At 36.7% G+C, this 17,832-nt stretch overlaps 1 protein-coding gene across 5 annotated transcripts in view; it reads left to right on the forward strand.

Moving 5' to 3' along the window:
- Chrdl1 (chordin like 1) overlaps positions 1 to 17,832 on the forward strand; it is a 164,538-nt gene that overhangs the window by 139,522 nt on the left and 7,184 nt on the right. For 2 of the 5 annotated variants that reach the window (XM_004640032.2, XM_023699921.1), the window contains exons 7-9: positions 4,214 to 4,281; positions 10,144 to 10,312; positions 13,479 to 13,688. In XM_004640032.2, the coding sequence (XP_004640089.1) occupies positions 4,214 to 4,281; positions 10,144 to 10,312; positions 13,479 to 13,688 (447 nt within the window). Of the gene's footprint in view, positions 1 to 4,213; positions 4,282 to 10,143; positions 10,313 to 13,478; positions 13,721 to 17,832 lie in introns of those variants that run through there. The other 3 variants (XM_023699922.1, XM_023699923.1, XM_023699924.1) reach the window with 2 other exon arrangements.

Here is a 17,832-nt window from a genome sequence, read left to right on the forward strand (position 1 = left end):
TTACAGTACAAGTTCTCATATGTCCTGAGTCTTAATTGACCTTGGAAGGCTAGGGCCAAAATGTTGGCTTTCCTTGCAGCCCTCCTTGTTCTCCCTTTTTGGTCTGCAAACTTAGGTTGTTAACTATTCAGAAGACAAGCTTATTGTTGTTACCATACAACTTAGGCTGTTATGCTTAACCTCACTATCTGTTTGCATCTCAAACATCTTAGGCATAATCTGGACCTGCTCCCATTCTTGACACTGATTTGCCTCCTCAGTTTGTCATCTTACCATCTGCCCATTTAGAGCAGCAACTTTATCCTTCTATAATGATCTGACATTCTCACTGGACTATAACTACTTAATAACACACTCATTAAATAGGAACACTTAAAATTCCAGTGTCTTAATGAAATAGATTGAAACTCTGAGACCATATTAGATAAACATTTTCCATTAGTACAGTCATGAAACATATACTTTAAAAAGACACTTGAACAAGAAAGCTGTTTATGACTTTTCTTTTGTAATTTGTTTTCTCCCTTTTAGCTACTTAGATTAGATTTGAAGCCACATTCTTACACTTACATTTCATCTTGCCAGTTGTTAGTGAATCCTTTTTTGTTTCTGATCTTTCTGGTCTATTTTTAATTTGGCTCAGTGCCACCACTACCAGCTAAAACAAGACCAGTAAATCTACATATCTCTATACGGTTATTGTAAATGGCATTATCCAATTCTCCAGATTCATAATCTGAGAGTCATTTTATAATATTTTCTTCTCTGCCTTCTTCCTTAATAAAATGTACTATTAGAGACTTTCTCTGTATGTGTAATAGTGGGATTAAACCATTCTCTATTCAGCAGATGCTCACAGCCTAACACCTGTTGCCATAGTATTCTCATGGTTGTCTTCTTGTGTTCCAGTTTCTTCTCAGCTAGTCTACACTCTATTACCAGAAGAAGCTCCCATAAATACCATTCCAATCATAAGAGCCACTATATAAAATTAACAAAAGGATCAAATGTTAAGTTTTAAGCTTGTTTTGAAGTCTACATAGCAGATATTTACTACTCCTATTTGCTAGAACAACCCGCCCTACTCTCCCTGTCTTCCCTTTCACTCTCTCCCAGTTGGAAATTTGCAGCCCTATTTCTCATTTTCACATTTTAAGTTTCCAATCAAGTCACAATTTGCTTTTTGCCTCCAATATGATATTTTTCACAAATCCCAGTCCTTTAAATTCATATACTCTCTGCCCACATAACTGTCCATTTATACCCTATAACATATATTTCTAAAGATATGACTGAGAGCTTTTAGAATGTTTTTTCATAATTATATCTGATTCCTTACTCTTCCCATTCATTGTACTGTGACAATATATAGTTTGTTTCTATTTTCAGTTTTTGATCCACATGTGTCTTTAAACCTATTTCCTATATTGATATCCTGTTACTTCTAATAATGGTATAAGCATGCTGAGTGCAAGGGCCTAGACTAATTTCTTTACTCTTTCTACAAGCAGAGTATTAGACTACCTACTTAGGTGTGTAAAGCATGTTATTTACTTTTGGTTATTATTTTCTAGTTTTAACCAATGACAAAAAGTCATATTCACTTTTTCAGTGGTCATTGAAGGGTGTCCACATAGGACTTGAGGCAGGTGTTGCCTACCATCTTAGTCAGACATGCAATAACCAGGAAGAGGAGGTTATAGTACTGGCTACACATTTCATTATGCATTTTTACTGCAGTTTAGTTCAGTACATATTGAGCACCTCAAGTTTACTTAGCAGTATGTTAAGTATTCCAGCCCAATTACTCTCAAATTCCTGCCTATAGCAGAACCCCTAGAGGGTGTGTCAAAACCCGGATCATTGACTCCACTCCAGTTTCCAACTTAGTAGATCTTAGATGGGGTCCAAAGTTGTGCATATCTAAAAAATTCCCAAAGAATATTGGTACTCCTGGTCTAGAGACCATACTTTACATCATGATCCAAGAGATGTACAATAGTCTAAACTGGCGTGGTATCTCATTCCAAAGGATATAAAGTGTATCTACAGAGACAGTGACATTTACCAGCAGAAAATATGTATTTTAGAATTCATTCAGTCAAGAAATACTAAATGGGTACTATGTACCCATTATTATAAGATTATACCAGTGAACACAATAGGCTAAAATTCTTGTTCACATGGAGAAATTTTAATGGGGAAAAGCAGAAATAAATAAAATACATAAAATAGAAGATAGTGATAAGTGCTATGGAGAAAAAGCAAAAAGAAAGAATATGAAAGCTTGAAATTTTAGATAGAGTGCTCAAGGAAGAGTTTCCAGTTCCATCATTTGACAAGTACTAGTTGAATCATTATTATGTATCAGAAATAGCTAGAGAGGATGGTGTCATATCAATGAATACCACAAAGAATAAACCCTGCCCTCATATAAGTTGGCAGCCAGGAAGCCCAAAATTTTGGAGTTGATCATCATAAATTCATTTCTTCACTGTAAATATGTACTTCCCTACTTTGAGCCTTGGTTTTTCCATCTGCTAAATTGAGTAGTCAAACTTATACCTAAAGTCTTCTCTAATTCTTAATACTACCAAATATGAAGTGCTTCTGCCAGCCAGCAATATATCAGTGGGTTTGAAATATGCTCTGCAAGTAAAAATCTGAAAAGATTTTCATAGGGAAATTATGAAGTATGTGAGATGGGGAGATAATTTATAAGAAAAACATAGAGCCAGGGACACAGCTTTAGACTGTGCTACTTGGAAGGCTGACTCTGAATAATCATTTGAGCCCAGGATTTCTAGACCATCCTGGGCAACAAAGTAAGGCCCCATCTCAAAAATAAATCAATAAGAAAAACTAAAGCACAGCAACAAGAATGAATATCACATGTTCAAATAGCAACCCAAGAGATCAAAGTGTTATCATTGTATTATAGTGGAGAAAAATGGATAGAAGGAAATTAGGTGTCCAGAAAAGATGATGTGGGGGGCTGATTCTACCAAACGTTCAATGGGAACACACTAAAGTTTTTGATCAAGTAATGATGTGATTATGCAGTCAAAGTGATGTTTTAAGTATAACCTAGCAATCACAATTAAACTTCAAGACTCATAATTTCTTCCATAATATTTCCTTTGAATCACTAAAGGTTAAAGTCATACTTTGTTATAAGTGACTGCTCAATTCTAGTATTACTGTCAAACTAATTTTCAGATCTTTCCCAAGCAACTAAAAGCCAATGGTATTACATAAATTTCCCCAACAGTACCACTACATTCTTGAACCATTAACATGTTAGAATTTAGTTTTTGGTCTTTGAAACTCTAACAGAAAATTCTTTATAAGTTTTCTGTGTTTGTTGTTATCCCATGAAATATCTTGTTGAATATTGTGTTTATCTTCAACCACATAATTTAAATGGCATTCATTTAGAGTGCTGTAAATATCTCTATGACCAAGCTTTTCACATTTGTTTACTTGGTCATGAGTAGCACAAATTTCATGGAAATTATTCTATTGTTCTTCATTTTAGTTAGTTGAGGAATATCTGAGTCTGTTGTATATCTCTTGTTTCCAAAGCTAACAGGATGATCCTCCTCATGAAAGAAGTTATTCTGAAAGACAGAAATGACAAAGGTTTGTTGTCCAAAGAGGAGTTCTATAGCCATAGAGAAAGGCGTGTCAGACAGAAACAAAGGAGAGCAACTTGGATATTTGTTATGTTAATACTATAATCACAGCAAGCTTCAGCTGACCTTTCAATCAACTCATAACTTCTCAGACACATAATGGGGACTTAACAATCCATGACAGACCAAATTCTTAAAACTCATGTTTAAGATTAGTTTAAACCCAAGTTACATATGACCAGCAAAATATTTAAATGCCACCAGAATAAAATAAGCAAACATGATGAATATAGCTATACTAAGATGGAAAATTACTATTTTCTCTTTTATTTTCCAATTTCTGGATAGTATTGATGGGTGATATAATTAGAAAGTAGTAACTCTATGCAGAGTCCTTTTCAACCATGAGGCACATCCACAGATATCTTTCAACATTGTTTTTAAAGAACAGCTCTAAGAGCTAAAACATCTGAGCATTTTGGAATTATAGTACTAAAAATGTGGCTGGATCACGAGGGTGACAGTTTTCTCTTCCATATATGTATGATTTTTTTTCTTTGTTCCTTTTTAATAAACAGGGGATGGAGAATTGTCATGGGAACATTCTGATGGTGACATCTTCCGGCAACCTGCCAACAGAGAAGCAGTAAGTGTCCATAGCTCATATACTGTAATTCAGCACTTCACAACATCAGGCATAGAGTTCTACTACCCATGACTGCTAGCCCAGAAAATAAAAAAGGGCCCATTTCTCATAGTATTCTTTCCTCTTCTTTGAAAATTTGAGTGGCACCATTACCAGCCTACAAGTACTTAAGAGTACTTTATAATTGATAACTAGGACCAGACCATGAACATAGAGCAATCACAACTGTTTATCTAGATCAGAATCTGTATTCTTATGGGTTAACTTGCCAAATTATACATCTCCTCATATGGAGGAATGTCACTGCATCTCTCCTCAGTAGTAAAAATCTTCTGTATGAGGATCTTCTGCTAGGTTTTTAAACTAGTCTACTCTATCCTTTTGAGAGATTAAGTGGGTTTTGGGACATAAATCTTCACAAAAGCTTTAAGGTTTTCGATCATACAATTAAACGAAAAGAAATTTAGCAGGGCAGACAGTCTTCCCTTCATCCCATGATGTCTCATTTATGTTATAAGTGCTAGTATCAGAACAAGCTTCACAAGTTGGTGTCTCTGTATATACACTAAAGTATCTTTTGTTCCTTAATACTTTGAAGCAAACAGCAAAATAAAATCCCTCTCATAAAATGTATGTCTAAGAAGAGTGAGACTTCAAGCATCTAAAATTCTAACAGTGTTTCAATTGAAAGAATGAATCAGATTAAGGACTTTATAAAAGTGTACAAAATGTACAAAGGTATTCATTAAACATGAATTGGTGTTCACTGCACTCCTGTACAAAAAAAAAAAAAAAAACATAGTGGGAAATTCATTACAGCCTTGGTTTCATAAGAATAAAAAATAAAGGAGACAAGCTAATTAACTATTAAATGATGTTTGGTTAAACATGTCCAACCTATGGGACATTCTGTGTTTGTTATAATCGATATAGTATATGTAGATGCAGCAAAGTGGAAAGAATTCTGAGACATACCATATAGTAAAACAAGGTGCTTTCCTCTTGTAAAATTGTGTGTGCATGGATGTAAATGCATGTATTAAGATCTGGAGGGTCACACACAAACATGTTAAGAGTGGCAATATTAGAGGGATAGAACTGGACAGGATGAAAGGTAGATTTTGATCCTTTACTTTGACATCTGCATTATTTGTTGCTTTCCGCAATTACTTTTATAATAAATAAAATATAAATGATTTTCTAAAACCTTGGAAATTTGTTCTTACATAGCATTGCAGATAAGACAGAAAGCTAAAGAGTTATACAGCAACCCTGATAATAGGAAGGATTACAGAAGGGATCAAAGGGTATGCAATTGTGTGCTGACACAAATATGGCTGTGTTGCTTTGCCTGGGCTTCCTGGTCTTTCCAGGAAGCGCTTTCCTTTACTAGTTTCTAGTTAATATAGATTCAAAGGAAACATTTCCTTCATTCAATTCTATCTGCTTTATTGTGAGATTCCTTACAAATCCAAACAGGAAAGGATGTCAGTTTTAGTTTTCTGTGTTGTGTATTTGTTGTTTGTCTCAACTCAAAGATTGTTGTTGTCATTGTTAAGTGAGTTTAGAGTGGCTAAATATGGCTGATAATCAGATGTCATTCCAAAGCAAATTTAAGGGTCAGTCACCATGACCTATTAGGCATCCACAGTATTCACTTGGTCCCCATAGCAATCTTTCTGGTAATGCCTATAATTAGCCTTTCTTTTTAAAATTCATTTCATACTACCACCTGTACCATCTATTTTTTTAGCTTGAAAGTACTTCCTAGGGGCTGGGAAGGTGGCTCAGTGGAATAAGCTCTTTCCTGGCAAGCACAAGGCCTGAGTTCAATACCCAGTTTTGCAAAAAAAAAAAAAAAAGAAAAGAAAAGAAAGAAGTACTTCCTAAATTGCTAGTGGTAGGAAAAAGTTTAATGCAGGAAATTTTGCGGCAAAATAGATAAGATAAAGATTACTGGACATTGAAGTTGATTTTCAAAAAATTCAACAGCTATGTTTAGAGGCAAAATACTTAAGACTGGTAGATGAAAATAGGCAGATGATTTGTCTTTATTAAAGGTAAGTATTTTCCTTTGCTCTGAATGGGATAGATATTGTGGGGTATGTTTCCAAGAATACATAGCATCAGTAGTGATGAAAAAAGTAGGAATACTTAGTAGGCACGCAGTAAATATATGTTGGGTGAATGAGTGTGGAAAGTAGAGTGAAACATATAGGGGTGGGGCATGAGAGGAGAAGGTGTTCACATATTTTAATGCTCTCAACTTTTCTCAAAAGTTCTTCAAATTTATTTTTTGCTTTTGACCATGTTAAAGAAAGAAGATAGTAGATTCTCTTCTGAATATTCATTATATGCCCAATTTCTTGAATGGGAGAAAAAAATAGTACCAACAACAACAGATTTCCTACCCAGTAGACTGTTTCATTTATAGGGAACTGTCAAAACTTCAGTTCTATAGAAATGTGACTGATTGGTTTATTTTACGAAATGGGTGGGAAAATATCAGCTTGACAAGTTTTATGAAGTTGAATAAAAAGGTAAACCAGTATTTTAAGCATATATCCTTAGTAAAAATCTTGAATAGTTTTTGCTTTCCAGGTCATAATTTTGCATGAATTCGCCCTTGTACCATTGAAAGGTGCATGTGCTGTATGAGTGTGTGTGGTATACAGAATGGGAGAATTGTAGGTGTAGAGTAGAAAGCTGAAACATGAGAGCAAGCATAAATTTTTTGGACAACCATCAGACCCTGTTTTAAAGCCAAATAAATTATAGTTGTGCCTTGGATCTAATGTGGCAAAAGATATAAGAATCAGTTTTTCCCACAAGGTCAACATTGACCCTAAATATCAAAGTTAATTTGGTTCTCATCCAATTCAATGTGTCACCAGGATCATGGAAAGAATGAAGTTTATGAACTGATGTACCACTACACATTGAAATTTACTATTAGAAAAGTAAAAGAATTTGGGATTTAAGCAACATGAAATGAATAAAAACCCTTGCCTCATTTACACTGATGGAATGATGGCTTGAGAAGGAAACTGACCTAAGTGTCTTCTGGGCAGGTGCTCTTCTAAGTTAGTACTGACTAAAATAAAATGTTTTCAAGAACATATGGATTAGAATACATTCTTAAGGCACTTTTAAGTAAAGAAAAAATTAAACTACCACAAATAAAAGACTCAGTCAAAGGATGGGCAACCAAAAAGAATAGACACTTCTTAGAAGAAAAAGTACAAATGGCCAATAAATACATGAAAAATGTTCAATATCATTGGCCATGAGAGAAATGCAAGACTACATTGATACCATCCTACTCCAGAAAGAATGACTGTCATCAAAAAATTCAATAATGCACATGCTGAGGATGTAGAAGAAAAGGCACTTGGCTGCACTCCTGGTGGGAATGTAAACTAGTACAACCAGTAAGGAAATAAGTGTAAAAAAAAAAAAAAGGAAAAGGAAAAAAATAAAACTAAAACAAGAGAAGTCAGTGTGGAGTTTTCTCAAAAACCAAACATAAAAATTACTTTTGACCTAGCTATCCCCCTTGCACACATCTTCCCAAAAATTTTAGAGTCATCCTACTACAGGAATGCATTCATATATATATATATATATATATATATATATATATTTACAGCAGTACAACTTTTAGTGGTTGCTGTGGTAAATAGCATAGCCAAAGAGCTTTTAACCAGACATTTATGGAGCACCCTTTCTTCTTTTCCTCCTCTTGAATCACCTTCCACTCTCCTTTGTTCCCCACTACCATTCACCTACCATCTCCAAGAACTCAACCTTCACAGTCATCTGGAATAGTTGACTTTCCTCCCTGTTTTCACTTTCTTTGTCTTCAGATAAAAAAAAAAACTGCAACCAGGTAAGGTTTTGAAGGCTGAGTAGTCTACCATAGGTAGGTCCTCTGATCAAAATTCTTGGGGACTTTATTTTTTGTCCTGAATCATTTTTCTACCATGTCAGTCTTTGGTACTGAAGAAAAGCTTTTCATTTTGTGCCCACCATCATGAATCAGAGAACTTCTTGTACTTGTGACTTATCCTAGGGCAGTGACTATCCCTTTCTAATCCCATCCTTGACAAACTCCTATCTTTTAGCTTCAGTAGGACACCAACCAGCCAAACTGTCTTCACTGTGTTCCTTTGGCAAAACTTTGCTAAACTCCACAAAGGTCAGAACAATCTGTAATGGCCTTTGTGGAATGTGAGTGATTATGACAGAAAAGACATATGAACCATTGTGGGATGAAAAATATTTACACTGTGGAGGCTGTCTGTGCGTGATAACAAAGCGATGCAGGTTCTTATTTGTGTGAATTTTTATAACAATGCAGCAGGATTGGCTCTTCTTAGATATACACAATAGTGTGTTCTTTCAAAATGCTCAGAAAGATCCTCTTACTTTCCAGCTCCTGTTTGCTCTTCCTTCCTCCCACTGGGAGAGCAATATTAATTCCAAAAACTAAATTAGCAACATGTGTGACTATAACTTTAGTAAATCTTTTACAGGATAGTGAGATCAGAGGACCCTGTAACTATCTTCCTAAGGCTGTTTCTATCACTGAATATAAGTATCTTCCTTTCTAATTGCCTACGAAAGATTTCTTAGTGCTTTTCCCCTCCTTGATTCCTAACAATTGCCCCCAAAACACAGCTGATGTTATGTGCCTTTAAGTCATAAAATTTCATTCTTTATTCAGATCATGCTCCTTTATCCACACCTTGCTTCAGTGTGGGGGAGAAGGGAAGGTAGCATAATAGTGAGGCCACTGTGTTCTGAATTCTTGAAAGAAAAAAAAATGACTGAAGACTGTAGTTTCATTCATCCAACCGGTATTTGATGAAAACCTTCTAGATCAGTGACAGTGAACCTTTTAGAGCTTTCAATGATAGCAAACAGCCCTCTGCAGTGTATGTGCCATAAGCTCACCACCATTGTTCTAGAAACTAGACATTGTTCTAGGTATTGGAGTTATATGAGTGAACTCCATAACATCCTTGATTCTATGGTGCTTATATTCTAGTACTATGGTGCACTGTTTATAAAACGTCCATCTATAAAATGCAGTGCTGAATGATGTTATGCTACTGCCTATGTTTACAGTCCTTGTATAATTTATTGAAACTACACTTGACTCACATCTTTTCTTCCTATCTAGTTTATTTAACACATTATCAGGGTTCATTGAAACAGAGGTCTGATTAAGTTACTTTTCTACGTAAAAGGGATTCCCTTAAAGGCTTCCATGCCTCCACTTCTGTCACTTACCATATCCCTTAACTTGTCATTTAAAGTCCTCCATGATCTGACTCCAGCCTCCTTTGGAATGTTATTGTTAAACTATTCCCTTTTATGGACACTATGTTCTCTGCTACACCTTCTGAACTTGAAAACCTCTGCCTAGAATATTTCCCACAAACTGAGAGAGAAAAGAAATAACTGTATCCATTCTTCATGGACCAGGTCACAAACCCTCTCTGACCAGCAACTCTTTCTCTCCTGCTAATGTGCATAGCCCTTTAGACTTCTGTGGCCTCTGTCATCATTTGTGTTCTGTTGCGGACTATTATAACTCTAAACTGGAAAGTGTCTCGAGAGCAGGAAGGGCCTTTAGCCCTTTTGATTGCTTTCTCCCTCAGGAGTTCATCTGTGAATCTAATCTCCTTTCATATGATCATATCCGTGGTTTTTTTGGTGTAGGTGGACAAGCAGTTAAAGTCAGAGTTTACCACTAAAACTCAAACTTATCAAATGTTGTTTAATATATATAATTCAATGTATACAATTATAATGGTAGATTACTTTTAGACAGAATTTGTACTTATCATTTTATAGAGACATTCCTACCACCGTTCTCACTATGATCCTCCACAAAGCCGACAGGCTGGAGGGTTGCCCCGCTTTCCTGGGGCCCGAAGTCATCGAGGAGCTCTTATGGATTCTCAGCAAGCATCAGGGACTATTGTGCAGATTGTCATCAATAACAAACACAAGCATGGACAAGGTAAGTGGCATCTTCCTTTTGCACTGCATCTATATCAGAGTCTTGGAAGCCCTGTTCTTATGAGGTCTGGAGCTGAGCAGGAATGCCTTCTCACATGAATAGCACAATATTCACTCACAAATAAGTACAAAATGGGCATAAACAAGTGATTCCTGAGGACTCTTAGGTCTTTCCTAAATGCAGCCAGTGGAGCATAGTCAAAAACCCTTTGTGCTTTCAGAGCAGTCTCTAGCACTTTCTCAGCTTTCCCTGGGGGTTGGAGATCATTGGGGAAAATTCCTTGGGTCTTTAGCAAGTAAATTATACAACATTCATTTAAAGGGAATCAGTGCCAAACCCTTCCAAAGTTTTCAGCTAAGCCTTAGAATTAGCCTTTCTCACACCTCCATGCATCCCAGATTCTCCTGAGGTTCATTGTTAAGTATTACCGGCTTTGTACTCAGAGATTCTGGTTCAACATGTAGCTATGAGGAGACTGTCCTTAAAAATGACAAATCAAGCAAGAATTACAGAAACCACCTGGTGGAGCACTAGGATGACTAATCAGATTAGCTAAGACCTGCAGCCCACTCAAGCAACTGACTACAGCAAGCATCCATACCGATTCATGGGCCTGCTTTCTCCCACACACAACTTGATGCCCTCCACCAACCCAACCCCAAGAGCAGAGCTGGGAGGAGAAGCTTAGTAAAACCATTAACTGGTCCTTGCTTTTTGTGGGATCTGGTCAACCACCTCTTTGGAGCAAGAGCCGAGTTAGATCCTTTTTATGAAACCACAATTTTTTTTTCTTTTCTTTAAAGGAAACACAAATTAAAGTCAGTTCCCTGAATGGGTTAATGTAGTAAATTATTAGGACAAATGATTTAATAACATGGGGGAAAAATCCACTGTAAAGAACCCCTGGTATCTCAAAGCTAGGCAAGCCAAAGTTAGTTGATCACATCTGTTACTGGTTAGACGTAAATTTCAGATTACAGATTAAAAAGTTAAATTGCTTTTGAACCCTACAGGCTTATAAAAACAATCTAAATAAAATTATTGATAAATGCTAGCATACTAAGAGTTGGAAATATTTTTTATTATTTTTAAGTCTCTAGGTATTCTGATACAAGTTGATGAAATAAGGAGGGCTTAGATAAACATGCTGTTTGATTTATAATCCTAAATGAATGGCAAACCTTTCCAAAAATCTGTAGAAATGACCTTCTAATGTCACATTTACCTACTGTCTATAAGGCCTCTTTTTTTCAAGGTAGAGGTTCATTCCTTGATTGTCTCTGTGTACTACAAAAGCCCCAGCTGGTTTACATTTATTCATCTGCCCCCATCAATTTGGATGCAGCAATTCTTTTCTGACCTTCCTGTTACAGTTCACTAGAGAATCATTTATCTCCACCCCCAGCTCCCAACTCCCCAGCTGGAAGATTCAAAGTCATCTGAGTATTTGTTGCTGGGGAAAAGACAGTATTTCTCTCTAGATAATTGGCCTCACTGTGCTCTGCTGCAGAGTGTATATGCTCACCTAATCTGGACTGTTCCCTTAGCTCAAATGTTTAGGAGACAGGGTGCCTAGCTGTTTTACACTGGGTGTGCTGCCTACTTGGCTCCTCAGCATAGTTCATCCTTTGCCCTAGCTCTTTGCTAATGATGCTCTCTTCTCAAATGTACCTCCTTGATTCTCCATTAGAGTCAAAGAGGAGATGTGAAAATTCTCTACCATTTTGTTTGATCATATCTATCCTGTGCACCTCACAGTTTAACTATCAAGTCTCTATTGGGACGCTGTCTGGTTTGGATACTTGGAAATCTTGAAATGGGCTGACCTGTTACTGTGCCCAATATTCTTGCAGCTTTTGCAAAGGACAATAAAAGGCCAACATCATTCATATTTCTTAATGTGACCCAGTGGACTTGATGAGAAAGAAATAGCCTAGTGATTCATCCTGAGCCTGCTGTCTTGCAGCCAAATCAGTCAATTCCTAGAAACGCCCCAAGTGGGGCTATTTCTACTCCCCCAGCCCCACCCAAAGTAATACAACCCACCCTAGAGATGTTGTTGATTGGGATGCCGACAAGTCTCCCTGGGTGTGAGGAGATGATGGGAATAATGAGAAACACACCCAGACACAGTCATGGCTTGCACTGTCCATAAGGGAGAGAACTCTTTCTCAGATCTCTCCTTTCACAGCCCTTTGAATTTTGCATCCTAGAGTTTAGTACCATGTCTTATTATAGCAACCTAATAAATTTTGGGTTTAATGTGCATGGAAAGATGTTCCTGTGGTCCCTCCTCTTCTTAGAGCCCATGGCCTGAAACCCAGATGTTTGCTCTTTCCTTAGAAAATACTCAACAAATTCCAGAATGCCAAGAGTTATCTGTAAAGCAGACAGTGATTCTCTGTAGGCAAACAGCCACAATCACTACAATATTGGAAACTGAGAAAAAAACTTGAACAACAGTGGCACAAAAGGTTACCCCTTGATGATTACATTAGACACGTCCCTGTCTGTTTTGTCTTAGCACTACCTTTTGCACACCAAAGCATATAGCAGCAGAATTAAGGTCCATGCCTTTCATTATAACTTCCTCATTATCAGGACAAAATACTCAACACTCATAGCTTAAAGTAGGAGAAATTACTTTTGTCATGCAGTTTTAAAAGCTTATCAGTGTTTGGTAGGCCCAAATGCAGAAATGGCATGGTACAAAGTCCTGCCATGTGGAAAGCCACTCACATTATGGTGGCCAAGAAGAAAGAAACCAGAGAGGAGAATGGACCTTTTCAGGTCACACCCCCAGCAACCCACCCTTCCAGCAAGGCCCCACTGCTTAACAGCACATTTTATTGTGGATTCATCAGTGCACCCATGAGTATAGTGCTGCCATGATTCAATCACTTTCTTGAAGCCCCACTTCTGAACACATGGGTCTTGTGGAAGGCATTCCACACCCAGATCATAACAATATCAATCTATGTTGATTGATCATGCCCTTGGAGCATTTGACATTCTGAATGGTTTTGCTTCGGAGTGCTATAAATATATTTCCATGACCATGGCATAAACAAAGGATATGTTAAGTAAGTCAGGTCTTGGATTCTGAGCACTGGGACCCATCTCAGCTACTTTCCTTTCAATTTCTGTTTCTTTGTACTCTTTTTAGTTTGTGTTTCCAATGGAAAGACCTATTCTCATGGCGAGTCCTGGCACCCAAACCTCAGGGCATTTGGCATTGTGGAGTGTGTGCTATGCACTTGTAACGTCACCAAGCAAGAGTGTAAAAAAATCCACTGCCCCAGTCGATACCCCTGCAAGTATCCTCAAAAAATAGATGGAAAATGCTGCAAGGTGTGTCCAGGTAAAAAAGCAAAAGGTGCGTTGGTTGGAGGCCCTGCTTTTGGTTGACTGAGAGTCATATGTGGTCGTTTTCATCTTTCTTTGGACATTACAAATACAACCTACCTGTCATCTAATTGTAATTGTCATAGTTCTACTAAAGATAAATTTAATTTACTCTTCTCTTGAGGGAATGATAAATGGTTCATAGAAAAAAATATATTATTCAGAAATATACTGGGGAAAGTGCCAACCAGATAGCTCAGCAGGTTAAAGGGCCTGCCTAGGCAGGTGCAGTGACCGGAATTTAAGCCCTTGAATACAGTGGTGGCCCCACTCCCAGGGCATGCTGAGAAGGCTATTGAGACTGGGAGGAATGGTGCAGGCCTGTAATCCCAGCTGTTGGGAGGCTGAAAACAGAAGAATCACTACAAGTCTGATCTACATAGTGAGACCCTACAGACCCTGTACTAAATACATACAAAAAAGAAATATAATGGGGATTTCCTTCTGTACAGGACATTCTTATGTAGTTTTAAGTGCTGACCTTATCCTTACTCCAGTAGAAAGTTTAGACTGTCGTAATTATTAGAATTAGTAGCACCTTTCATTTATCACTTTAACCAATGCATAGTCACAGCCTTTAGAGATGATAAGAGACAGGTGAGATGTGTTGGGAAACAGGCTCTGGTTCAAATCTAAGTATTTGCATGACCTTGAAAATATGTCATTATACATTTTGGATATCATTAGTTGCATGTGAAATGGTTAGAATAGTTAGTCTCTAAGCAGATATTTTGCTTTACTATTGCATTTTCTCTTTTTACATTTTGAGACATAATATTTGAATCCACAGCGGGGTGTAATAACTTGATACATATGTAGAATACATAGTGATCAAATAAATCAGTGTAGTTATTTCCATTTCCTCAAATGTTTTTTTATTTTTGTGTTGGAAACACTTGGAATTGTATAGTTACTTGAAACAAATCATAAATTTTTGTCAATTATAGTTATCATACTGTATTATAGAGCAACAGAATCAATCCTTCTTATGGAACTTCATTTGGTATGTGTTATCAGACCTCTGTCTATCTCCCCTGGACCCATCTTACAACACTGAAATCCTATAATTATTTTTGCTCTGTATCTTTCAAAGGTAAGAAACACAGGTATATAAAATGACTTGCCCAGAGTGGTAAAACAAATTGATAATAAAACAGGAATAGAACTCAGGTCACTTCCATCTCATTGCTTTTCTAATGGAAAAGTTTCACTAGTTTTTGTTTTTCTTTTAAAAGGCAAACTACTTTTAAGTGGTGGTTTTGAGATGTGAGTTACATAAAAAGAGTCCGGGGCCAGCCAGATAGCTCAGCAGACTAAAGTGCCTACTTAGGCAGACTCAGGGACCGGGCTTAGATCCCTGATGTGCTGTGTTGGCTCTGTCCCCAGAGCTTGCTGAGACGGTGACTGAGACTGGGTGTGGTGGTGCCCACCTATAATCCCAGAGCTTGGGAGGCTGAAAAAAGGAGGATCACTTGGAGTCTGATCTGTTTAGTGTGACCCTGTAGACTCAGTACTAAATACATAAAAATTAATAAATAAATACAAAAGACAGTCTGTAATAATGGAAAAGACAAATATTATGGGTAATCAAGTATTCTAATGCTGACTTGCCACCGATTTCCTGCATAATCTAGATTAAGTAAATTTAGCTCTGTGAGGCCAAATTTCCTTTTCAGTAAAATTGGAGGGTTAGAGCAGATGGTTGCCTAGACACTTTCCAGTTCCACTGTTCTATAATCAATAATTCCCAGGCACATATATTCATTATTTTATGCCTTCCACAAAAAAAGATAGATAGATAGATAAAGATGAAATCTTAAACATTTTTAATATGAACAGAGAGCTAAATCATTTATTCTTTCAATTTTAGAAATCTATAATGAGTAAAAGGCAAATATACATAAGTCAGTATATATTTACTGAACATTTTCATGTGGACCAGTTGTTTTCAAGTTTTTCTGTACACTGGAATCCCCAGAGAGTTTCTAAAAACACCTGTGTCTCATCCCTGGAGATTCTGATGATCAATTTACTTGAAATGTGGCCTGGGTTTTGGAATTTTTAAGATTCCCTGGCTACATTAATGTTTACAAAACTTTGAGAATCACTGCTGTAGATCAATGTCCGTTTACGGTCATGCTGATCAAGTTGAAGTTCTTGGATCAGCAGCCTCTGGGACCTATTACAAATGCTGATTCTTAGAGCTCCCATGCTAGATCTACTGGATCAGAAGCTGCCCTTTTTAAAAAATCTCCAGGTGATTCTAATGTATAGTACATACATTAAAGTTTTATGAGCACAGATTAAGGCATAAACAAAATCTTCCACAGTATATTAAGCCCTGTCTTATAAAGTAGATCTGACAGGATATGGACAAGAAGCACAAGATCTAGTTAATATAGGGTAGAAGTGAGACATTAAATTCACATGGAAATGTACTTCTTTTGTGTGTGTGTGTGTGTGTGTGTGTGTGTGTGTGTTTCCCCATCTTTTCCCCCATAATTTTATTGAGAAACAAAGAGCAATGAGACAGTTTCAAACCAAATTGGTAGGGCAGTTTCAATAATTAACACATTGCATACATTCTTCCTAGTGGTTATTTGCTGTACAAGATGCAAACATGATATCCTATTTAAAAACACTATTAGAACAAATCACTCTATTCATTAAGAGAATCTAACTATAAATCTATCCTAACCACTTTGAATACACAGATACAAAATGGACATTCATCTGTATCCCCTTTTTTTGTTAAGTTCCGTTATTTGAATATTATAGGTGTGTTAACTCAGCAAAATATTCTAAAAGAGTCCAGTAGTCCATAATAGGATTGGGTCTTCCGCTTGACTGGCAGTGTCTGAAATTGTTTACCTGAGTCCCCTACAGCTCAACATAACAGCATGGCTTTACTTCTTATACTTTGTTTTTATACTTTTCTGCTGAATGGTTAAGACCAAGATAAAGCAAGACCTATGCAACAAGAATTGTAGCTTTTGGGCCTGATAAGGTCAGTGAAATCCCCTTAGGATTTATCCTGAGATCTACCTCAGATTGTAGAACCTTTGTCAGTGTCACCCATGCGGATGAATCACGGCCATTGCTTGGCCAACGTGCTCTCTGTGAAAGCAGAAATGTACTTCTTAATGGTAGGAAGCAAGTGAATTATAAGGATGCTATTGGTAATGGGGCCAGCTAAACATGGTGACCTATTAAGACTTCTCACTATGATCTCACTGGATCCCCAAATCCTTTAATGTCACATAATTGTGGTTCCACCAACAGTTTTCTCTTCTGTCAGTGGTCTCACATTTGTAGTTTAAAAACATAATTTTAGACAAAAGCAAATGATTACCTAAAACACACAATGTAAGAAAAATTCCATCACTACCTAATATTCCAATTTCAAACTTAGTCCTTCAGACCAGATCATGTTTCACTTGGTGCTTAAGATTTCATTGAGGAAAATGATTCAAGTGAAATGAGAAAATAGGACACATGATATGCTTTCCCTATTAGATAACTTCTTTCTGAAATTGTTAATATTCATTAAAACCTTCGGGGAGCCAGGGAGATGGCTCAGTGGAATAAGTGCCTCCCTGGCAAGCACAGGGACCTGAGTTCAATCCCTGGTTCTGGAAAAAAGTCTTTTGAATAAACAATCTTACTCCCAGATATCCTAAGAAGGTAATCAAAGATATACACAAAGATAGTCATAAAAGGACTTTTGCTGCAGTACTGCGTAAGTAGTGAAAAAAAATTGCAAAAAACCTGGTGTGTTTAAAACAATTTTATAAGTCCACCAATATGAGAATGGTTAAATTATGGTATATAGTTATATTGCAGAGTATCATATAGCTATTCATACTAATTATGAATTAAGATTTGGTGGCATGGGAAAACATTATATTAAGTACAAAAATCAACCTGAGAAAATATATTTAGTGTGATCACACTTTTGTGTTAAAAAGGAAAGTATACATAGGCATTCATAAGCATATATATGCTTAGATTTTTTAAGAAAAAACTGGAGGAGCATGTGCAAGAAGGTTTATAGTGACTACATTTGGATAACTAAATTATGATAATTCTTATTTTCCTCTCTTTTATTTTTAATT

The sequence above is a fragment of the Octodon degus genome, unplaced genomic scaffold, assembly GCF_000260255.1.
Source record: "Octodon degus isolate 3935 unplaced genomic scaffold, OctDeg1.0 scaffold00117, whole genome shotgun sequence".
NCBI classification, from domain to species: domain Eukaryota; kingdom Metazoa; phylum Chordata; class Mammalia; order Rodentia; family Octodontidae; genus Octodon; species Octodon degus.